This window comes from Chiroxiphia lanceolata, chromosome 13 (genome assembly GCF_009829145.1).
Source record: "Chiroxiphia lanceolata isolate bChiLan1 chromosome 13, bChiLan1.pri, whole genome shotgun sequence".
In the NCBI taxonomy this organism is placed as follows: Eukaryota; Metazoa; Chordata; class Aves; order Passeriformes; family Pipridae; genus Chiroxiphia; species Chiroxiphia lanceolata.
Window position 1 is genome coordinate 100,587 of NC_045649.1, and position 24,074 is coordinate 124,660.

The window sequence follows — 24,074 nt, forward strand, 5'->3', positions numbered from 1 at the left end:
GTTTTTGAAAATAATTATTTGCAGACCAGCACTTACCGAGTGAGTTTTTATGAGGCAATTTGTGTACATCATTACATAATCATCACTCTTCCTGAGCAATTTGGCTGTTGTAAGATGTTCTTTAGTTCCAGGCTTACTGTTACTTGAGTTATCTAATGAGGAAGCAGCATTTTTCTCATAATTTGAGCTGTAAAGTTAAACCTCAAATAACTGGTAGAAGTAATATAATAAGCAGCACTGTCTGTTTTAAAATAGAACTTTGTGCACAGTTGTTGACCACAAATTTTTGTGTCTAGGCGAGAATATCCACCACAGATTACTCCAAAAATGTATCTTCTGGAATGGTGTAGGAAAGAAAAGCATCCTCAACCTGTTTATGAAACTGTGAGTCAATGAAGAAACTCTTTCAAAACTCCCTCTGCCTTGTCTATGAAATTAGGTATTTTAGGACTCAAGGTAGTGAGGAAATTCTGCTTCTCAGTCTGGCATAGCTCTTTGAGGAAGCAGCTTCAGAAATGTTAACACTCATAGGTATAAAAATAGTAGCTTATTTTATTAGAAAATAAAAAAAGTCAGACCTTCCATCTGGTTTTGATTCACGTGTGAAAGAAGTGGCTGTAACTACTGGTCATTATATAGAAGCCGATGACTGACTTTCTTTTACTACTTCTGTGAAGTAAAGAATTTAGACTTGGAATGTTTTCTCTGTTGTTGCACATGGTTATGGGTAGGAACTGTATGGACAGGTGCAACTTTTTTGTTAGATGGAGGCATTATTTGATTATTTTTTATTTTTGCAAAGCAAAATATTTGCAGTTTGGACAATTTCTTCTTATATTTTACTGTTAAATATGTAAGGTTAAATTTGTGGTGTGAATTACAGTAATTTTAAAGCTGTTACTTGTTATTCTTGTCTCTAGACTTATCAAAGAATCTTGATGATGTTGTTTCTTCTGTAGATGACATGACTGCTTTTTGATACCCCTCTCCCTTTTAATTTTTTTTTTCCCACAGTTTCAAAGACCATTGGATAGATTATTCTGTTCAGTAGTGACAGTAGCTGAGCAAAAATACCGATCAACTCTATGGTAAGCTGTACTTAATGGTTTTTCCAGCTGGATTTTTGTTTCTGAAATGTTGTTTAAAATACTTGCAGTATTAAAAAACTTGCAATAAAAGGCCACTCCGGTCTATTCCAGTTGACTTTGATATAAAAACCATGTTCTAAAGCTACGTCTAGGAAGGAGAAAGGTTTAAAAATTTCTGAGAATTGACTGTGACGAGAGGAAGTAAGCATTAGCGTAATCAAGTAAATGGTTACTGATTTTAATTCACTTCGTGTGTTAGTCCACAAGTTCTATTGGAAGGGGTGCAGATAGGTGACACAGTTCAGTTCTGTATGTGTTGAGTTCAGAAACTAACCAAAGGAGGCAGAGGGGAATGTTTAGGAGGAAGTGTCTTCAGCCACCACAGCAGATCCATTCCCAAAAAGAAATCAGGATTAAGTGTCTACACATAGTGAAGGAGAGGACAGTGCAGTGGCTTCTTGGGGATCACAGTTCATTAGCAGTTACATCCAGGGCTGCTCTAATGTTTCACAACGCTATCTTGTACAATCATCCATTAATACTGGAGGTGACTTGAGGTATTTACACCTAAGGTGATCTTGATTTAACTGCACATTGAACATTTTAAGGAGGACAAATGCGCACAACAATTGCTGCCTTGCAGCCTTTCTGTTCAGAGACTTTAGGAAGTTAAGCTCAGCTGATATGAAACTTTGAGAAGAAAATGTTTTCAAATACTGAATCTCACAAATGGGTGATCTGCAGTACCTCCCAGAAGTGATAGAATTTTTATTATTACGGGACAGTTCCTACTTTTGTCAGTGTCAATGAACTTGTTCGCCTGCCAGAGTATATTTAAGCCTGAGTCTCTTTCAAGAAAAGTGATCCTTCATAACTCACTTAGTTTTGTTTAGCGATCAGATTTGTAAAAGTTAACTTTCTGAGGATTGCGACCACTTGGGCCAAACACAGATTGACTTTGTACCTTTGAAATGAAGAGTGTTTGAGGCACAAGACCTGATAGAAACAAATTTTCAAGGAATATTACATCAGGAGTGATGCATCAACACTTGACACCTAGCAAGATTCAAATAATTTCTGGAACTGACCTATTTTGTTCTTCTGCTATGAGATGACTACAAATGCTCTTTGTTTATGATGTTGCATCAGAGACAGGAAATTCTCTTGGCAGTGTAGAGACTTCAGTTTCTTCTTTTACCTGTGCTCTGTTTGCTTGCTCTTCAGGGACAAGTCCAAGAAACTAGCAGAACAGGCTGCAGCTATTGTCTGTCTGAGAACATTGGGTGTCCCAGAGGGAAAGCTGTGTGAGGGAGAAAATCACCTGATTAACAAACGCAAGAGGGAAGACCAGGAGCACTTGAATAACAAAGACCGTGGAGAAGATCTTGCTGAACCTTCCCATAAAAAAGCTAATTTTATTGAAGAAACTTCTGACAGGAATGTGCCTAAGATGCCACGGTAGCATGGAAATCAGAGGTTTCATGCCTATGCAGCTACAAATTATCTCCTATTTGTATATCTTGTTGTTCACATTTCATTTGGATTCTTTCAGAGACAGATGAATTCCCCAGGTATGAAAAATGCCAATGGGATGTTTACTGTTCACCACTCACTATGTCCCTATGGTGCCTTTCAGACAGGATAAATTAGGAACTTGATTTTAAAGAACATGGAGAAGATTATCCCTATTAATAAATTTTTTCAAATATCAGGTATTTTCAAAGCAATTTTGTCATTGGTTTTATTACTTGTTTTTAAGAAATCTATGGTGTGCTGGTAAGTGATGTATTAATATTAGTATATCATCTATAAGCAGATGGATTCCTTATGCAACTATGTAGTTAGAAAAATTAATGTAGGAAAATTATGAGTTTTATGCATGCCTTGCAAGCTTGGTTTACACCCATCAGGTATCAAGAAAAAGTTTTTGCAGAGAGAAGGACTTAACAATTGTAACACTAAGCATTAAAATAACATTGTTCTTTCATAGTTTCAACTACATTTTTCTCTTCAGAAACATGACAATAGAATTAACCATCCTTTCCTGGTCTTAGGTATTACAATTATGTCTTTCCAGTGGGGAATTGAAGCCAGTCTGGTAGCCATGAATTTGTTGAATGAATGCACTTTCAGATGTTTTATTCTTTTGAACTTGAAAGTCCTTGTAAATGTCTGCAAGTATATTACTTGCAATAATGGGAATCCAAATATGGCCTTTTATGTCCCTGAAATGTGACCTTGTTTGTCTCAGTAATTAGCTGTTGGTGATACTGGTGGTCTCAATCAAAGATACATGTTCTCTTCTTCATTTTCCATCATCACAACTTCCTGTTAAAGTAAACTATAAGTACATGCCATATGCCAAGAGAGGATACAGACCCAGTCTGATTCACAGCAATCCAGCTGAGCTTGTCTAATTTTAATTAGAGTTCTGAATCCCCAGAAGAATGCCGAAAGAATTCAGGGATTTCATTTACTAACAGTTTATTTAAACAGTGGTTTAATTTCCCTTAACAGCATGAGGGATCGTGAGATTATCAGTTCTGGTCTGAAAACAAAATGACAGGAATATATCATGCCATGATCTCTAAAGTACTTTGTATAAAAATGTACAAAATATAATTCATTTGGATGTTGTTCAGAAATACTCTTCCTATATAAAATTTTGAATCTTTTCCTCAAGTGATAGTCCTGACACTAAACCATTCTTTGAAAAAGGAAGAACAGTATCTCACCAGTTCAGAGCTGTGAAATTAAAAATTGTGTATTCAGAGATAAAATGTCTGCTGTTCACATAAGAGTAATGTATAGTAAATACATGCAGTCTAAGAAGAAAGCTTTTCATGTTCATTTTGGACATTGCAGTAAGTGCAGTTAAATACGCTTACATTTGATATAACTGAAGTGCTACTCCAAAGCAGCAAAAGAATTTGCAGTATTAATCAGAAATTTCAGAAGTAGCAATTTTCCTATTGTGAGTTCTATCTGGGTATCTTGTTTTTGTCAGAACTGTTTGGGGCCATCAAAATAGAGAAAAAGTAATTGTTAGGTCTTGTTAGCAGTGTGACTTGCAAGGTCTAATCTAATAGAATCATGGAATGTTTGGGTGTAGAAAGGACCTCTGAAGATCATCTGATCCAAACCCCGTGCTCAAAGAAGAGCAAACTGGAGCAAGTTTCCCAGGACTGTGTCTAACTGGGTTTCATGCATTTTCCAGGTCTGAGATTCCACAACCTCTCTTGGCAACCTGTTCTGGTGTTTGAGCACCCTTATGATAAACAAAAGTGGGGGGTTCTTTTTCTTCTACTGCATAGAATATCCTTTATTTCAATTTGTGCCCGCTGCCTCTTTTCCTGTCACTTAGAAGAATCTGGCTTTGTCTCTTGTCGTCATTGGCTGTCTAAAATGAAAATTGAACCTTTGGATATTATAGGTGATGGTGTCTAAATACAGTGTAGACTTGTATGGCAGCAATTACTATGGATTGGTGGAAGTTAAAATAGACTGGGAGCCAAGGCCCTCATAACAGTACTTTACCTTTTTTTTTTCTCCTCATATTTTGTCACATGATGCAAATACTCATTCTCCTGCCTCCTTAGTGAGGTACAGCCTACGTAGACTTTTTGTATTGTTTCCTTCCAGCAAGTGACTTAATGCAATTCAGAGCACAGGATTATGGCGAGAGCCAGGTGTTCCAGTGGTGCTTGAGAATGTGGAAATCTTTGGTTTATTTGAACAGCTGAGCAGATTTCTGCAGCATGCTGTCAAAAATTCACATGGAACTGTAGTCGAAGTTTGATACCTAAAGAAAGGTTGTAGGAGTACCCAGCATGTAGGTGCTTTACTGGCAAACCGGGGTTTGGTTGATGGAGAGAGCTGGATAACACTGGCTACACAGTTCACTATGAGCTGAAACAAATGCTGTGTTAACACAAGTCTGCAAAGTGTATATATTGTATTTATATTAAATCAAATGGGTGCTAAAATCTGAGAGGATGTTTCTGTTTTCTAATAAGTGCATGTTTTCAAATCCTTCCTGAAATTATTATGTGGTTGCCAATGTGTAGCTCACTGCACTGGTTGTACACATTAATGGAGTTGTCTGTGCTGTAGTTACGGATAGGACAAACAGAGCCTGTAAAAGTGAGAGTGAGGAGTCACTCTGTTGGGATGAGCTTTCAATGCTAAATATAAAAGGACTGTAAATTCTGGCAAGTGGCTAGAAAGCATAACATGCTTGACACTCTTTATGGATCTCAAAAAGAACCAAAGAAAAGTTGCAATTGTATATATGTCTATGTGCATGTCAGAATGTTGTGATTTAATGACTTTCTGTTACATACTTCCCATTCCTCTTAAATCTGTTACAACTAATGTGTGATGATTTATCCTACTTCAATAATTCAATTCACCCTAACCAGATAGAATAATTGTATTTATCATGTATGTTCCCTTTTCAGCACTGATTTTAAAGTCACTTCAGTGACCAGTGCTTTTCTTCTAGAAATTGTTCTATTCACATTACTTTTAAAGAGCAAACAACAGTGGTGACTCTGTATTAGTTTCTCCCGTGCTTCTGTTCTCTGCTGTACTTACCATAAACAGAAGGTGGCAGGTTTTTTTTTCTTCCCAAAAATATGCTGAATTCTGCAGTATTTAGTGATCCAGCCATTGCACTTCTGCATTCTTGCATAGGGTGGCAATTGAGACCACAGTTGGGTTGGAGGATATTTAGCCTCACTTTTCAGAATTTTTTTCTCAGTTTTAATGTGGTGTGAATATGGTACTTGGTCAATACTGATCAGAGCTGTGCTCTATTTTAAGTATTTGCTTAGTGAAAATGTTTCACTATTAATCATATGGAACTCATTGACGCAATTGGTTTCTTCTTTCGCAGGGCTACTGTCAGTGAACAAAAAAGCAGTTTTATTTTTTACTTGATATTGATGCTGCAGAAAGTATTTGTAATGATACCTGCCAAAGTATGGTCTGTGGCTGTTGACAGAACTGTAGCTTGTCCTCCCTTTAGCCTACACGTACTCTGATTACTAGAAACCTGAATGGGAACGCAGAGATATTTTTACTAGCCTTTAGTGTGGATGCACTCACTGTGGGGCTACCTCCAGGGCCTTGCTGGTTGGAATGCTTTTTGGAATGTCCTGGGCTCTGAGCCCAACCCCGCCCTGGAATGTGAGGTTAAATGTTGGCGGTTCAAATACAGAGTTTGAATATCAAAATCCTAGAGTTCCCCAGTACTGCAGTTTCAGAAACTGGCAAGTGAACCACATGTCAGCTCAGCTGCTCGCTGATTCAAAGGATGAGCATGCCTTGGGCTGCTGGGGAAGGAGGGGGAGGTAGGACGTTGTTTGGTTTGGTTTGGTTTGGTTTTTACTTGCCCGTTATGACCCGCAGAAAACATTCTTTTCGAACATGTCAACTGGCAAGATTGCAAGAGGTCCCAAACAGGTGTTAGCTAGAAAAACATCCTAATTCACAAAAGCATTTTATTCCTACTTCTTTAATCAAACCTAGGAGTTCAGCATAATGGGAACTGTTGCTTTATTAAACAGGAATCTGCTTATATTTGGACTCTTGAGTCAAAATGTGATGTCAGTGAGATGGCCTGGAAGGCTTAAGTTCCATCTGTACCACAGTGCAGGAGGCCAATGTTTGAGGCTTTTATTCAGAGTTGCTGATGACAAAGCTGATGAAAAACATTAAAAGCTAAACATGAAAAGTAAGTCTTTGGTGAGGAGGGAGTGCCTTGTGTATTGTTAAACAACAGTTGCCTAGGTCAGTTAAGGAGAAGAATTGCTGAGCTCCAGAGGGAGTCTAGTTCAGTCATCCGTGCTCAAAGGAGCACTAACCTCAGTGGCTTTTATGAGAGGCTTAAAAATATACATCACTTGTGGTGTTCACTTAGCTCCCACATGAAACTGTTGCAGGAGTTAATGTGAATCTGCTGTTAAATATCTATTAGTTAAATAAATAAATACTTTTCCCTTGCCCTGGCATGGTGGAAGAGTCTCTGTTTTTCATTTTTAGAAAATTATTGTCTGAGAGAGATCCTCTTGTGAGAGTTTACAAAGTAAAGAGAGAGTTTACAGAGTTTAGAGAGTAGTACAAATCTGACACTTTACTCATTTAAACTTATTTTTCCTTGATAAGCTCCATACATTTTTTAATGCTTATGTCACTGTGAAAAATGAAATTAATATAATCTATGTATAAGAGTGAACATGGATTTTTTGATTAGTATGCTGTTGCATAGAGCTGACAGAACTGGATTTGAATACAGATCTTCAACTTTTTAGCTATTTTAAAACTATATAAACATGCTACCTTTCCTAGTCCTGTTTTCCATTGCTTTGCAAACTTATCTATGCAGTGTTAGGCTGCTGCATGTGCCATGCATGCCTGTGTACTTGCCACTGTCTGTGCACAGGTGTCAGCAAGGATTGTTAGCAGTTGCTCAGAGAGCTTTATGTCAGACTTCTTAAACAGAAACTGATAAAGTGGTTTCCCTCATTGTGGTCTGAGAAAAGTGAGAGTTACAAAGATATTAAAATAAAAGCTAGTACATTTTAACCTTTTTTAATTTCCAATCTTTCTGTTGGAAAAGATTATCTTTTTGAGGTAAAAAAAAAAAAAATCAGGCTCTAATCATATTTCCTTGGGAAGCTTCTTGGTGACTTACATGGTTTGATTCAGTGTATGCTTATTTACTTAGAAAATTAGCTACTGCATTTTTCTTTAAGTTTCTCTGGTAGCAAAAACTTTGTTGTTGTTGTAGTTTACTGTTTTATTAGCTCTCTGAATCGTTATAAAATTTAAGTTGAATTTCCTGGCCATCTGCATATCTGTTCTAGTTACATACTCATATAGAAATCCCAGGCAACAAAAAATTTAATAGCTGAAACCATTGTCATTGTTTTCTTCTGTGCCGAAATAGAGCCAAATCCTGAACACCAGGCAGAACATAAGTAAACATGTCTAAGAAGTCGTACCTATATGAACCACAAAACCCATGAGATCTGAAGAGTGTTAAAAACACTATGAGACAGTTTCACTCAAGCAGAAATGTGCATTTATTTCCCCTGTATGGCATACAACAGGGGTTTTTGTAAGGATTTGGGTTTTTTTCAGAAGTTAATTGAACATAAGGTGTTCAAGATCCTTAGATGGGAATGAATGGAAGATGGAGTGTTCACAAGGGCATGAGAATTATATGATTTCAGAGGGGTGGAATATTGAGACTGCAGGATTAAGTGTAAATCACTGTACAGTTAGTTACAGATGCCTACCTCTTACTACAACTAATAGCAGCTTTCATATTTTGTTCTGCTTGAACATGGAAAACAGTTGTAGTTCTTAGAAAGTTTATAGCCTCTAGGCTACAGAAATATTGCATTGTGAATACTGAACTAATAGTGATTTAATAAATTACCTTCTCTCCCATTAAGTTTTATCAGCATGGCAAATGTTGCAGTGTAGGCTGTAAAATCAGTTTGCTCACTAGTATGGGTGATGTGCAAGACTAGGCAGCATGACTTGAGAATGTGCATGTCCTATAATGACAGCAATGCTGGGTTAAGGGATAAATAGAGAGGAGAAAAAAAAGAAAACTAGTCTCTAATGTCTTCCTGTACAGTAGTACTGGCACAGCACTTTACCTGTAGATTCAGCATTTACCCATTTTCATGTTCATATTCGGTATTTTAATTCTTGGGAGTCTGTAGGAGGATTCTCAATTCTTTGTTAGAGACAAAATATGTAACACAGCATTTATTTAAAAGGACGCCTTATGCCACGGAAGCAAACACATCTCAAAGTATGACAGGGGATAGAGTTTCCATTTAATTTTATAGAGAAACGCACTGAAGACAAACAGATTTGATCCACCTCCACTTTGTTATTTTCTTCATACTTCTTAATTAAAAAAAAAAAAAGGTAATTTAGATGAAGAGGAGATTTTACAGAAAGGGTTGATGTATTGTCATGAAAGGAAGAGCTAACCTCATCCTGTTAGAAAACCTCACATCTTCACCTATCACTGCCTCGTTCCCATTGTGTACTATTTTCCTCTCAGCCCAGCCTGTGAATTCACTGGATCACCTGTTCGGAGAGAACATTTCACCCACACAGTTCACTCTTCTCACTTCCCCTGTACTTTAGAACCCCCTGTGCACACTGCTATTGTACTGACATGGATCCTAAACTCACAGAAAACAACTAACTCTATTTCTTCTTGCATTGCTCTAGCAGTCTGCACTCACAATAATACCTATGCAGATAGTAAGGATGTTCTAAATAAAGTAGAATGAGCTGCTGGGTACATTCCAGTTCTTAGCATGAAACATCCTGTTGACAACCTCAGCACAAACACCAGTGGCAGAAAAAGAAGAGGGCAATTAAAATACTTCTTAGTCCTTTCAAGTACAGTATGTCCAGATCAAGACTTGGGGTCAGTGATAAGGGCATCTGTGGAGTTCGTACTGTTACTGTTTGTGATGTAGCTGATCTCCTAAAGTTTTCATTCTTTGACATTTCTATGCAAATTATCACAGAAATTAGTGTGATGAGAAGATCCCAACTGATACATGCAATTATCTGTTATGAGTCCTTGTGATTGAAGAAATGGAACTGGGAAATGTCTGGCATATTTCTATCCAGTATACTTCCCATTTATTGACTGCTCGGTATTTTGCAGACAAGTTGATAAGCTTTGCATAACTATTGAATTTATTCTGTTAATTTGTATAGATTATTTAATGAACAATATACAGTATTGAGCTCTGTCAACAACTTGAAATACACCCCCAGTGCATGGTGAACTGCTGTAGTTTAACATAAAACTAGCATCAAGAGGATCTTCCTTGATAAGTGAGGAAGTGGCATGATCTGTCATTAGTTTCCTTCTAACGAGAAACAGGTATCTTCAACCACATCTTTAGACTCCCACGCCACTGTGGAGATCAAGCTGTTAAGCTTGGTTTATTTTAAAGGTCATCCCATGAGATCTCACACACAATTTCTAAGCTATAAACAAAACATAACTCCACAAAAGGAAAATGTAGATTATCAAAAGTGAGTGAAACTTAACACAGTGTCTAAAAATAGATTCTGGCATTACATTTCTGACTCAAAAACATCAGCAGTTATGCAAAGGTTTGGGGTTTTTTGGTTGATACAGATGAAATTCAGGTCTGTGTGGAATATAATTTTATTATCTGTATGGTAGCAAAATCCAAAATAGGCAAAGTGTTAAGATTGTATGGAGCATCTGCTATGAAGAATTTACCATCTAAGAGAACAAAGCTGAACAGTAGAACAGGATATAACCATACAAAGGGTGAAAGGCAGGGAGGAGCACAAAGCTGACTGACCCATTTTTCACAAGAAAAGAGGAGAACTGGAGTACATATTTTTATGCTTTTTGTGCTCTCCGTGAGAGATAAGGATGGATGTGGTAAAGAAGGAGGAAGCTCAAAGTGGATTCGTGTTATAATCAAGACATGAGAGAAAGAAAAACTTTACGTAAAGCAGCTTAAAGAATGTGTTGTGGATGAACTGGTGAGACGAAAGTTAAAATAGTCGGGGATCTGGAATTGGTGTTACGTAAAGGGATATAAATGTCAGAGTAAATGATTTACTATCTCCGTGAGTGCTTTTATTGGTGATTTAGATATGATTCTGAGATCCTGGATGATGTCCTGAATTCAGATCTGCCCACTACAAATATGGGAAGTAGCGATATACTTTCTTAGATGTGATTGTTGACAGGAGATTGTTTAAAATGAAGATCAGCATTGTTTCAAGTTTTCACTAGTTGACTATGAAGCTTTAGACCGAATTACTTATAAAGGATGAAATGGTGATTGAATTAGATGGATTAAAGTAACATGCTTCGGATCTAAGTTCTCACAAACCTAAAAGCTATTTAGTCAAGGAATTTTGCCTCAAGCTCTTTTCTGTTTGAAATTTTTAATTTGTGTGCCTAAGAAGGAGCTGATATCCAGTACTTCATGGTGACTGCATGAAATTTTTCATCAAATGTATTATATGTAATCGAGGTGGGATGTGAACTGAAGAATGCTGAAAAGGGGTATTGAATGACCATCAGTTAAGGAAGTTGCTGCCTGTACTTGAGTCTCATCGGTGTATTGGAATGACACTGTGTTCAAACTATGTTGTCAGTATATTCTTGGCACTAATTATTCTTGAAACAAATAACACACATTTCTCAGAGACATGCAAAGCTACTGAATAAACTACTGTAGCATTGAATTCAAACATGTTAAATGCTTTCTTTCTTGAAAGGAATAGTGTGGAGATAACTAAGGCAAGGGACTGTGAAAGCTGACTTGATGTCTATTCTGAGCTCTTTCATTGAGCTGTTCTCACTCACCAGTAATTTCACCCCATTACAATTCCAGATCCTCTGTTAGCAAGGCTCACATGATACCTGTGGTTCCAACCAAGGTATCAAGTCGTTGCCTCCTGCTTCTTGTTGCAATCTCTTTCACTTGTTGCCTCCTCCCTTTTGCCAGCACAGACACTTGCTTGTGGTTGCTTTTATTTTTCAGCTGAATCAATTCCCTGATGTGATTCACTCTGGTACCACAAAAGTGTTAGTGATGGCACAACAGCAAAGATGGCACCTTGGTGAGAAAGAGTACCTGGGAACTGAAAGCGCCTAAGGAGTGAAAATGGGAACTGCTTCAGTCAATATTTATCACCTAGAAAAGGTCAGTACAGCCACAGCCTCATTAGTTTCAGGCCCAGAGAAGTACTTCCTGGCAGTCTAACCTTTGCATTTATGGATCTTGTTTATTTGGGCAGGGTTCATATTAATCAAATGAGACTTTTAATTTTTTGCATTAAATTGTCCATACAAACAATGAGAATCATGGCAACAGAACCCTCCTGAACAAGAATACGGTACCTTGGGACACAGTTTGCTTGGTAAGTTCTGTGATTTCTGGGAGCAGCCAAGACAAATGGTATTTCCCTGTAACTGAAGTTGTATTGTTAAAATACCAGTTACAATGACTATCTACTGGCAGAACAGCTGGACAGAAACAGATCTTGGAGCTGGCTAAACTTCTCAAGTATTTAATTCACTTTTGTAGAACATAATGTACCCCTGCAATGAAATCTGTGCTGCAAGGGTTCTGCTAACAACAGCTGATACAGCTGCTTTACAGCTAGGCTGGCTGTGCTTGCATAAGCTCTAAAAATGCCTACAGCGTACATCCACTCTCAGGCACGGGGAATTGGTGGGCCAGTATCTGCATTGCTGAGTGGTAAAATAGTTCTAATCCAGGTGGGCTACCCATCGATTTTGATGCATATGGCAGCAATGCAATTTCCAATGATGGAAATCTCTGTTTCTGAGCCTAGATTGTGTTTTTAGAGAAGACCGTATCTTTCAAACCCTAGGCATTTTATTGCTTCTTGCTAGTTCTCAATAGGGATCATGGCAACTGATAAACAATTCAGTCAAGGGTAGAATCTAAAATTAAATATCTTGTTTTCCCTCTTTTGTCCTCCCACTATAGTTTCCTGAAAACAAAGAGCATTTTGAAATAATTATTGAAACTACAGCCCACTTGTAAATGTTTGTCTAGAAAATTAATGCTCTGAAAAAAGTTTAGATTAGTGCCTGCATAGGCTGAAGTCCTCTGTCTATGGTTCAGATACGCTGTGGTCAAGTCAAGTTTACAAGTGTGTCTTGTGAAGTCCATTCTACAAAAGTACCCTGGACCTCCTGCCCCTGCATCTCACTCTCAGTTCTGCAAGTGCAACTGCGTGTACAATCCTTTGGCTACCTAGCCCAGGGAGCTGATGCAGAGTGAAAACAAGCCTGCAAGATAGAGTGGTTTTGTTAGGTGGAATTTTTTGATAACCAAGGGCCACTGCTGCCAAAAGAACCACTCATGAACCACTTTTATTCTCATCTAGGATGCCTTTGAACCAGGTTATATAGTTCCTGTGCTATCCAGGGCCCCACAGTTCACATTACCAGATGCTTTGGACAATGTCTCACTCTAAAATGAGAGATGAAAACAGATACCTTTTCAACACAGAAGTGGTGGTTGTAAGTATTTAAAGGATAGATATTGGCAACTACAAATGAGCTGAAATTGAAGCTAAGTGGATTCTTGCATGTCTAACAGACAAACAGCGTTCCTGTACAAAGTGAGTCGTCTTTCCTGGCAGTAAGGCACTCAGTTGTTTCTTGACTGTGTAACAGATGCTGTGCCTCTTCTCTGTGCATGTAAGATAACAACATTTAATATTTGTAGGAAAGTTGCTCTGCAACAAAGAAAATTTGTGGCAATTCAAAATGTGGAAAAGAGATCAAGTAGATTTCATCTTGCAGCAGTTTCTGAGTTAACTGGTTTTAATTGTAAGGGATTATTTTTAAAATAAAACTGCCAGAGGCTAAACTTTGCAGATCATTAAAATATAAATACATTTTTCCAAATGGTCATCAGTTCCTCTCTTTAAAGAAACTGCTATACAGTTTCTAGGGTTTCCTAGTGAGATTTCACTCCTTTCTTCTAAATTATGGTATTCATTCACTTTGTATCAGGGTATTAATAGCCATCTCACTCTCAGTGAGAACCTTGTCAAGTCCTAGAGTAACAGGAGCCAACAAAAAGGAGCGTTTGTCTTTCATTCCTTTCCTATGGTTCTCTGATAATTTGCCACAAAAAGCAGATTATTTTGACAGAACCAGGTTAGAGAGTGGTTCTATGTGTATTCAGGCTGGCAAATCTGAGAGGACTGGCAAATACAGGCAGTGTGAAGGAGTTCATCTCTTAATACAGATCAGCTGCACATGTCTGACCATGTCCTCAAATTCAGTAATAATCCCTCTCAGATTAAGGCAGGGAAGACAGAAGCTCCGTTCTCAAAGTGCCTTGAGATACAGAGGCCAAATGAATGCTCAGCTTATGGTCCAATTTCTGAATGATAAACTTGGAGTTCTGATTGCTCTAGACAGACAGATAAGTTTGATCCTTTGCTTTACTTGCCTATGAACGAAGCCAAGGTTTGCAGAGAGATTCTCCATCCTGAACTGGCCCCAAAGAGCATAAGAGATGGAAAAATGTATGGGGAAGGGAAAGGTTCAGGGGAAAGAATTGAGAGAAAACTTGTTCCAGGATCCACACTAACCTTTTCTAACTACTCTTTGATGATACTCCTGAGACTCTATTATTTTAAAAAACAAACAAGGTGTTGATATTTTATACAGTATGTCCTCCTGAGGAGTCCAGGTATTTCTCACAGCTGCTGGGGTAGATGACAGACAAACACAGTTGTTTGTGAACCCCATAACACATCTGGGAAAGCATATATACATCTGTGACATTATTCACTATTGAACTTGAAGGCAGATTGGCAAAAATAATACAGTTGGCTCCATGTTCCTACCACATCTATATAAGCCTACATAAGATAGAAATTCTTTTAAAAGAATGTATGCATCTGAGTTTTCATCTGACTTCTGGCTCCATGTTTTTGTCTACAGATTAAAAAACCACAAGCATGCAGGATTACCAAGAGTAATTTCTAAAGGGAAAGACTGGGGAGGGGAGGATGAAAACAAAAATGTGCCTCTGTTCCCTAAAACAAAAACATATTCTTTGGAATCTCTTTATAGAGATTCTAAATAGGGAGCATATACCCTAGTCAGTATGTGAAAGATGCTTAGTCTAGTCCCACTGCCCTTCAGAAAAATTACCAGGCTCTGGCAGTATCACTGGGGAGGCAGATATGACTGTAAACAAACTAAGTGTTAGGGATTACCTCCTACCTCTTGGAAAAACAAGTACTCTATTATATAGAGTAATAATTCAGCCTTGTATTCATAAAAGTGGGGAATAAGCAGCTGCTTAACAGTTCTGTTTTGAGTGTTGTAGAGCTTTTAAAATTCTGCCTATGAATTTTTATATACAAATACCTATATTGTGTATCTGGTTTGGGGATAGGCAAACACGCAGGATCTTGGAAGTTTATACATTTATATGTGGTTATAAAATAGTCTGCATATTTTCATTTTTAATTTTCCAATAAACTGCAAGAGTCAGTAACAACAAGCTTGTTCATACAAAAGCAGCATGCAATTGCAGCTGTATCTGGGGTGGAAGGGAGAAGGAGAGGTGGGTATCTCCTTGGTCCTCTTAACACAAGCCTGATTTATAGGTGGATGTTCTTTTTTTTGAAGAATGGGGCAACACCATGTAGTTTGTGGACAGATAAAATGCCAGTTGAACTGTGAGTTCTGAACATGTAACATGACCCTTTAAAAATTTTGAAATTTTAGTACTGTCTCTACCACACAAGCCCTGCGCAAACAAGCCCAGTTTTGCACATATAGTGAACGTGCTATAATACGAATTTGCAAAGCAGCAGCTAAAAGTGCATATTTGCAAGGAAGTCACTGTATTCCACTCCTGAGACCCCTATGGTTTCAGTTTAAAAGAGCACTTAATTATTTGAGGGACACGTTTTGTTGCCATCTTTAGCTGACACCTTTTTGCTTCCCAAGAACTCCCCTTTAATTGGATGCCTCCATAAGTAGCAGGAACATCTTATGGTCAGACAGGATGGGTGCTGTAGTTTGATGAACACTTTTTCTGGTGTCAGTACTCCTCAATCCCTGACTGTTCGTTCCCCTCATCATTGTCCCTGTCTCGTTTAAGTATGATTGCTTATGGAATTTTGTGGTAAAACAGATTAGGGAGTTGATGCAGGTTAAAACCTGTATTCTCCACACCACTTCCACCACCCCTCCAAAGGGTTCTTTGGGGGCAACAAGACAGAAAGAAAAGGAAGGAACAAGGAGCCTTGGAGGCGAGGGCGGTTTAAGACAGCACTGCTGGCAAAAGGAGTATTTATCAGACTATGTCCTGTAGATATTAGCCATCTTTGTTGATGTGGAAGTCTGTGACATTAGAAATGTTAAAAATTTCCCAGTAGAGCTAGTCCAAGGAAGTATAAACCAAACCTATTTGTTTCAGAAACAAAACCCCAACCTGATCTGTCCAAAGGGAGAATTGCCATTATGGAAATGTGCTGTTTCTCCAGCTGGCCTTGGTGAGGCAGAGCACTCAAAATCGTAGCCTTTTCCTGCACATATGTATATTTGTCATGTAAAACTGCTGGTAAAAATGTTTAAACAAGTCTAATTAATTTAAAAGTTCAAGTTTTATTTTCAGAACTAATATTGGAGACTACATCCCACTGACTTAAAATGAAAGACTGATAAATTTCTAAGGCATTTTGGAAATGAAATGTAGGTTTAGGAAGTAATTTATTGATGGTAGGCAATTTACTCCATCCATTGCTCAAACCCTAGTCCTACTGCTGTGTACAGTCAAGCTTTATTTCTAGGCACTGCCATAGGAACTTGGTGGTTGTCAGTCAAGTTAATTGAGAGGCATTTTTGAATTAGTGCTGTATACCTAAAAATCAGAATTTGTCTTTCAAGTTGAATATATGCAGATTTTTTAATCTTCTTGTAAAATGAAAACAATTATTTCTTCTTTAACTGCATGCAACTCTTCAGTGCTAACCAAAATTTTACTTTACCATCCCATTGTCTCTTTTAGTAACAAGAGGCAAAGTTAGTTTACATGGGATGTCTCACTATAATCTTCTATATTTAGAACAGAATTTTTTCCCCACAACTCTTGAAGACAAAACACCATGTGAGAAGTTGACTACTCTCAGCTGAGAACAGAAATAAAAGTGCCAGTAACATCGCAAATAAGCCTTTTTCTCACGAGACTTACAGCACATTTTTTTCTGACAGAAAGCATTCAGATGAATTTTCAAACTCTTAGATGTTTGTCTGAACTATACCCACATTTTTTAACCTTTTGTAGCTTTCCTTATATCTGAGACTAAAAAGTATATTTGTCAGGGCCATGGCTTAGAAAACAATCATCACTAGTGGATAGATTTTTTTCAGAGTTACTGGTATGAATTGTGGGGAGGGGATAAATTGATGAATTGTTGTCCGAGTGTTTTAAAGATTCTCTTTTACTTGAAGTATATTTTAGTCTGTTTTTCCTGATGATTTACTATTGCATATCACTTCTTTCAGATAGCAATCCTTTGAAGTGATTATCCTTCTCTTTACTGAGTGAAAAATGTGTCTTTAAAACTAAGGTTAACAAGAGAAAATCCCGTAGCAAATAATCCAATAGCCCTGTATTTATCACTTGCAATAAGCCTCATTATTTACTTTTCAGACTTACTTTCTCCAAGTTTCGCTACTGATCAGCCTCATGATAGGTTTTCTTCTAAAGTCACTGTACAGCAATGTATTTGCAGCATTTATCCTTGAGATACCATCTGTTCACTCACAGGCTTGTTCACAGGGGTTTTTACTGGTGTTTGTGAAGAGCACAGATCTGGCAGCAGGGCTGGAGTATTTCTCTGGAGCTGTTGCCCCTCGTGGCCGTGCCCAGGGATTGGGACTGCGTGTGAGGGTTTGTCTCATGACACGCAGCACTTGGCAGCAGTACTAACTTTAGATATCCTTGATCTGTGTTCTTATTGCAGCCACTCCACCATCCCTGAGCACTTGTGCTGACACAGCATTTGTGGATCAGATCAGGGAACTTATCCGGCCTGAACAGTCCTCCCCCTCTCCCCACAAATAAAGAACGAAGCTGGGTTGGGTACCTTGGTCTGGTTCACAGGGTGGTCTCACAAGTGGTTCTGCCAAACCAGCAGAACAGATGGCATTGCTTCTATGGCACAGAGGGAAGGAACAGAGCGTTACTGCTGTTGCCTAACACCATATTCTTATTAGCCTCGAAGTACAAGCAGATAAAAATATTAAACTTGTTTCTTAATACTTGTTGTAGAACTGCAATTTACCTTAATGGCTGGGTAGATGATTTTAAGTATAAATGTGTAAGGGAGGAGGTTTTGAGACTTAGGTTTTATAATTTATCATGTAGTCTAAATTAATTTATTTATTCAAATCAATTAAAATGTTGTTAGGGAAAGATCTGTACTTAATATACCCAGCTGGCATTAATGGCAGTCTGACTAACTAGTACAGATCAAAGCATTGCTTCTTTTGCTAATGATTCTTTAATTGCTAGGTTAATATCATATTTGGTTTATTATCTGTTACAGTAAAGATACATGTTTAAAACAGCAACAAAGGTCCTGCAAATAGGGTCAGGTCTGGCTCTGTTCCCTGGATTAGAGTGTGCTCTGGCATTCAGTCAAATTGAACTGATTCCAGTGATTTCTGTCCTGTACCTGACTTGGGCTGGCTTTTCCTGCAAGTCTTGTAGACCAGAAACCTGTGATTGTGCCTTTGCTGCCCTGCATTCATTCTCCATAGATTGTTCTTTGATCAAACCTGCAAATACCCCATGGTTTAAAAGCTTCCCCCCCCACCCCCTGCACTTTGGCACAAGGTAAGCAATTGACAATTTCTGTTGAAGCAACAGATTCACCCTTATCAGTACCTTAATTTTGAAACTGAGTATGTTCAGTTGGTACAATTTGCTCGCTCTTTTTTTTTTTTTTTAAGGAGAAGATGTGTAGGAGGCACAACAACAGAGGAACAGGAAAGGGCTATATGCAAACCCCTTTCTTTCACATGTCTGTTGTGGCCCCATTACAAAATAGGTGCATAATGAGAGAGCTCTGGTACACACCCATCAAATATCTCAGAGAATTGGCCCTGGGGCATAGGCAGGTGGGCTGTTGATGAAGAAAACTAAGGTGATAAAGTTATGACCAAGTTACAGGTTCCATCCTGATTTTCACATGGAGTTAAGGAAGATCTGCTGTTTAAGCTGTGTGGGCTGATGTGGCTTATTTGAACAGTAACTGAACAGGGAGTGTCACTGCTCGCTGTGTGAGCTGTGTAGGTGCCTGGGAAAGGTCCCCCTTCCACGAGCCCAGCACCCATCCCACCAGGACATGCATCCACAGCCTGAGAGGGAACCGCCACCGGCCGAGCGGAGCTGAAAAACCCTGCCGCTTCCCAAAGAAAGTGATCCCATTCCTGCCCTGTTCTGCCCCAGGCAGAAAATTAACCCAGCAAAAGTGGGTGAGATGTTTCCATCCAGTTAAGTGAGTTAAGTCAGTTCTCTGAAGGTCATGTGGAATCCCTCCTTTCCTCAGCAGGGAAGTGTTGGACTGGTGCCGCGATCTCACTCCACCTTGCCTGGGTTGGTTCTACCAAACAATTCACAGCAAGTCATGCTGGGTGATTTGTGACTTTCTGCTGAAAGATGTTAGTGTGCCCTTGTTGGAAGTATCAGATTTAGTGAAGTTTCGTCTATTTAATTTACTACCTGCCTAAAGCTAATTACAGTTCATGTCACTATTTAGCCTGCGAGCTCCGGGGTTCATATGAAGGTGGTTAACCACGGAGTGTTGGACTGCTGATGGTCCCAGGGGCCCTAAGACCTCCTATCAAACAACCATGAAACGGAGCGAGCTGAAGTCCCTCCCTTGTGCCACTCATGCTACCATATAATGAGCCAGTTCAGGGAACTGAAACAAGAAGTGGCTTTCTTTGGAGAGATAGTTTTCAACTGGCTCAGATCCTTGAGCTGACTTACTGCGCAGTGCTCACATCAGCACAAATCACTGAGCAGCCAAGGGAGGGCAGAGGGCCAGGCTGTGGCAACTGTAAATTAGGTTGGCTTAAGGTGTTATAGAAATACACCCTAAATGGAAGCAGAAAAGATATAAAAACTTTCCTTCCAGAATGCTGTTTTTCTTGAGTGATTGAGCCTCTACCAAGAAATACAGATATAGCAAGTAAAACGGAATTGAAATCCTACACAATCCTAATTTAATTTTTAATTTTGAGTCAGTATTTGGGTCAGTTATGTTATATTGAAGTAGATTTCCCAAAAAAAGGTTTATTCCCACCCTTTTGTTTAAATACCTGTCATTCTGTGATTTTATGGGTTAATTAATTTATTTTCTGAAATGTATTTCTGGGATATTTTCCCTTTAACTACTTCAACCCATAACCTCATGTTCTGAGAGTTACTTAACCTTTGGTCTTGTACAGTTTACTGGCAACCATTCCTTTCCTTTTAGGATTTCTTATTTGTGATTTTCTAAGCAATATAAACCACATATAGCTACTATTTCCTAACATGAAGCCTCACACAGTGAATTGATGTTACATTTAATTAACAGAAGAGTTTTAGATATTTCACAAAGTTACTGACACCAAAACTGCTGTACATTAATACCAAATGTTTGACATTGTTTACTGTGAGAAGAGATTGCAATCCTGGATTAAAATCATATTAAAATATGGATTAAATTTACTTTCCAACTAAAGGACTGCTATGGGAAAGAGTTAACATTGCTTGGATATACTATATGTAGTTCTATGCCTTAATAAGTTTGGATTTGTTTCAAATTCTGCTCTAACATTTCCTGGTTTACAAATGTTTTCTCCACTAATTTTAAAGTTTAATTTTAAACTCTTACAATCAATTTTGTAACAGCATCAGTATAATTTGTTAGAGAATTCCCAAAGAGAAAAAGTCCAAGAAATCCAGTAAGACTGTTTTTAATACTCTAAAGGTATAGAGTATTAAAAATGTTGAAACTATTTTTAGTTTGATCTTTTGTCTGATTCATTGGTACATAACAATTGTTTTGTACCAAGCACAGTCAGAGTCTGGTAGCTAGTTGAACTGGGTTTACAACTTTTGAAGCTGCTAGACGAATAACTTTCATGTGCTGTCTTGACTGGCAAAGATTAATTTCCAGTTTATGGTCATACTGTAGCAGACACACCCCTCCCCATGTGATAATAAATATGAAACTGTATTCTGTGATATGGATCTTTAATATCTTGACTGTTTTTGGAAGATGCTACTGTAAAAATTTTTAAAGCATAAAATACACTTTTTCTTAACCTAGGTAAAACTTGGAGCAAGCAGTGTCCCATTTGGTGCCTCTGGTGCTTTGGAAGGCTTTTGCTTTTAATGTTTCTTGAACAACTGTATAAACCCAGAGGATTAGAGTCTGCCTGCAGGAGAGCACCAAGAAGGGCAGCTGTTGTTCTCTTCAGCATTTTTTTGCTGAGCCATCAGGACAGCTTAATGCTACTACATGTTAAAAAACTCCTGCATTATAGTGGTTGTGGGTACGGACAGTGCTGCTGACCACTTCCTGCTGAATCCCTGCCCCTCTGAAACCACTTCGTGGCTGACTGAGTGTTTCTTCTTTTTTAATTGTGCAAAACTGGAGAAGATGTGTATGTGTTAATTCAAAGGGAAAATTAAGTGGGAGATTCCAGAGACCGTTTCTTGTCTATGTCCTTTTCTACACGATTATATTAAAACCTTTACATCTGCAGTCTGTCTATTTTCCTTGTTGTAATAGGATAAAAGATGCCATATCAGCAGTAGCTATTTTACCTTGAAAAATTATCCATCTTTTTGATAATGTTTTGCTTGGCTTTTGATCTGTAAAAATAGAAGGAGTAAAAGGAGGCAGAATAGGCAAAGCAATAGTCTTAAGGCGTTTTTTCCTTGTAATTAGATGAATTCCCAGTTGCAGTATCTTTCTTGCTGTTTTCTTGATTTATTTTTTTCTCTCTCAAATGGTCATCAGACTCTGCCTTTGTGAATTTTCCCCCATTGTGTTATCTTTATCAAAAATATACCTTAAAAACCTCATTATGTTCCTGGGAAAGAACACTTTACTCTCTGCCATGCAATAGCTCTGGCTTTTTTTAGGTTTTCAGGGGTTTTGCATTCATTTTCATCCAGATAATTGAGTCATAGCACTCCTTGCTAAAACTCTGGTTTGTTTTAGTCTTGTATCTGTGGAAAAGACCTTGAAGATGGTTTGCAGAAGTATGTGGCATCACAGGGTACTGGTGTGTTTATAACGTGATGCCTAAACTGGGGTTTATGCTAATTACTTTTCTCTCGTATTGTCAGTCTAAGATCTTTTGCAAACCTTGTCCCGCTCTTGGTTTTGTTTAAGGAACTTATTTTTTCAAGGACAAAATATTTTGCTGTGTTTCTGCTACCTCGTTGATGTTACATATATAGAATATAGATGTTTTCTAATATATTTTTTGTGTTTCATTCTACTTTCTCCCTAAATAGCTTTTAACTTTGATACACTGCCTTTCATTTAGGCATATTAAGCTACTTGTTATCATGGAGGTGACCAGCTTCCATTACTTTGTATTCTTTGTCTCCCAGTTGTTACTACCTGGATGTAACTATTATGATATTTTTGCCTAACAATGACAGAAACTAGAAGTAAATGACAAAATTAGAGAGTATTCTGCACACTGAGCAATTTTGTAATGGTACATTTTGCAGTCGTTGTCTGCTTTCTAATTAATCAACAGATTGTGAACCTCGGTATCAGCAAATGCTTTATACAAAATTCAGACTTAATAAAAATAAAACTGAATAGTTAATTGTTTTTCCCAGTAACCAATGCAGCCTCAAACACTTTAAATGTTAACTAGCCAACATTTGAAGTGATAAAGGCACATGGCATTTTGTACAGATAATCATATCTTCAGTCTGTCAAATTTAAACAATTTTAATGCCTCAGAAGGACATTATGCAAGGAAATACATGAGGAAAAAAAAGATTTTGACCAAAGTTTGCATCATGTTTTAGAATGGAGGTATTCTTTATTTCAAGATGAGTAATTCTTAATGTCATGGTTTATACAATTGTTTTAGACAATTTTTTTAATGGGAAGATAATTTATTTAAGTTTGGTAAGGACATAATTGAATTATTTACTGATCAAATAATGTCACAGTGTTAAATTTAACTAGTTTAGCCTTTTCTCTTACTGATTTTCTTAATGGGAAAATGTTTGTGGCTTATTCCTTCTTAACATATGGGAGCACCAGAGCCTCGTCTCCAGAGGAGTAAGCAGCAGGTCAGACATTTTATTTTGCATTTGTAGAAAGATGATTTTTGCATATTCAGACATCTGTAACCTTTTTGATAATGAAAGCAACTGATCATATGATTTGGTTTTGCTTGATGACTAGCTGACATGAATCCTTGCAATAAGATTTCTAGTCTGAATACATGTTAAAAAAAATTTTATGTGAGCATTCATTGAAATGCTGTTGTTTTGTTCAATATAAATTAACAGCTAAACCATTCTTTATATACATATCTGATGAATTAATATATAGGACTTGCAAATACAGCAAAATAAATGAATTTTAAATGGGTGAACCTTTACTGGGTAATATTATTCCAGAGCTGACTGGGACCACTCCATTAATTGAATAGCTCATTCTCCAGCTAGGAAAAATTTAATCAGTTGTTCCTTTTTGTGTGTTGCCTTTTCTACTTTCCATAAATTTTTAATGTACAGCAGTGCCTTTATCCCAATCCAGTCTGATGTATCAGGAGCCAGAGGATGCAGTGAAGCCTATTCCTGGGAAGGGGTTAGGGTAGAAAGATAAGGATCAGGACCAGCAGCATAATATCAGATGAACAACTGATTCTGTGACCAAATTGAATAGTTAAACCTCCCTTGCTCTGTCAAAGAAGAATCAACCCTCTTACATGCAATCTTGACAGCAAGCCAGGTGGAAACTCAATCAGCTAAAAAACTAAGAGACAAGAGCTGCTAATGAAAACTACTACCTCTGTTTCAATGCAAAGGCAAAAATAAACGTAAACCACCTGGCTGGCCTGTTTGACTTTATACTGGGATGGATTACAGCAAAAAAGACACATAAGCACCTGCAACAGCTGGGGTATGGCTGTCGTGTTCCACCTTTTGCCTCTCAGCTGAAACCTATTGTGTCCAAATGAAGATGTTGGGTGAGAAAGCTCATTAGGCACAGATTAAGCAAGTGGTGTGAGCACATGTGGTCTAACAACTGCAAACGGATTCAGTTCCACAGAGGAACGGAGGGGTCCAAGATCCAAACTACCAGAGAGCCTTTAAAGTTTTTCAC

The 24,074-nt window shown here is 37.9% G+C and overlaps 1 protein-coding gene across 6 annotated transcripts in view; it reads left to right on the top strand.

The window, feature by feature from the left end:
* The window catches only part of DUS2 (dihydrouridine synthase 2), a 37,807-nt gene extending 14,325 nt beyond the window's left edge, over positions 1 to 23,482 (top strand). For 5 of the 6 annotated variants that reach the window (XM_032701504.1, XM_032701502.1, XM_032701507.1 and 2 more), the window contains 3 exons: positions 297 to 384; positions 1,015 to 1,088; positions 2,313 to 2,815. In XM_032701504.1, coding sequence (XP_032557395.1) covers positions 297 to 384; positions 1,015 to 1,088; positions 2,313 to 2,550 — 400 coding nt within the window. In that variant the 3' untranslated portion in view covers positions 2,551 to 2,815. Of the gene's footprint in view, positions 1 to 296; positions 385 to 1,014; positions 1,089 to 2,312; positions 2,816 to 21,032 lie in introns of those variants that run through there. The other variant, XM_032701506.1, reaches the window with a different exon arrangement.
* Positions 23,483 to 24,074: the final 592 nt, after the last annotated feature.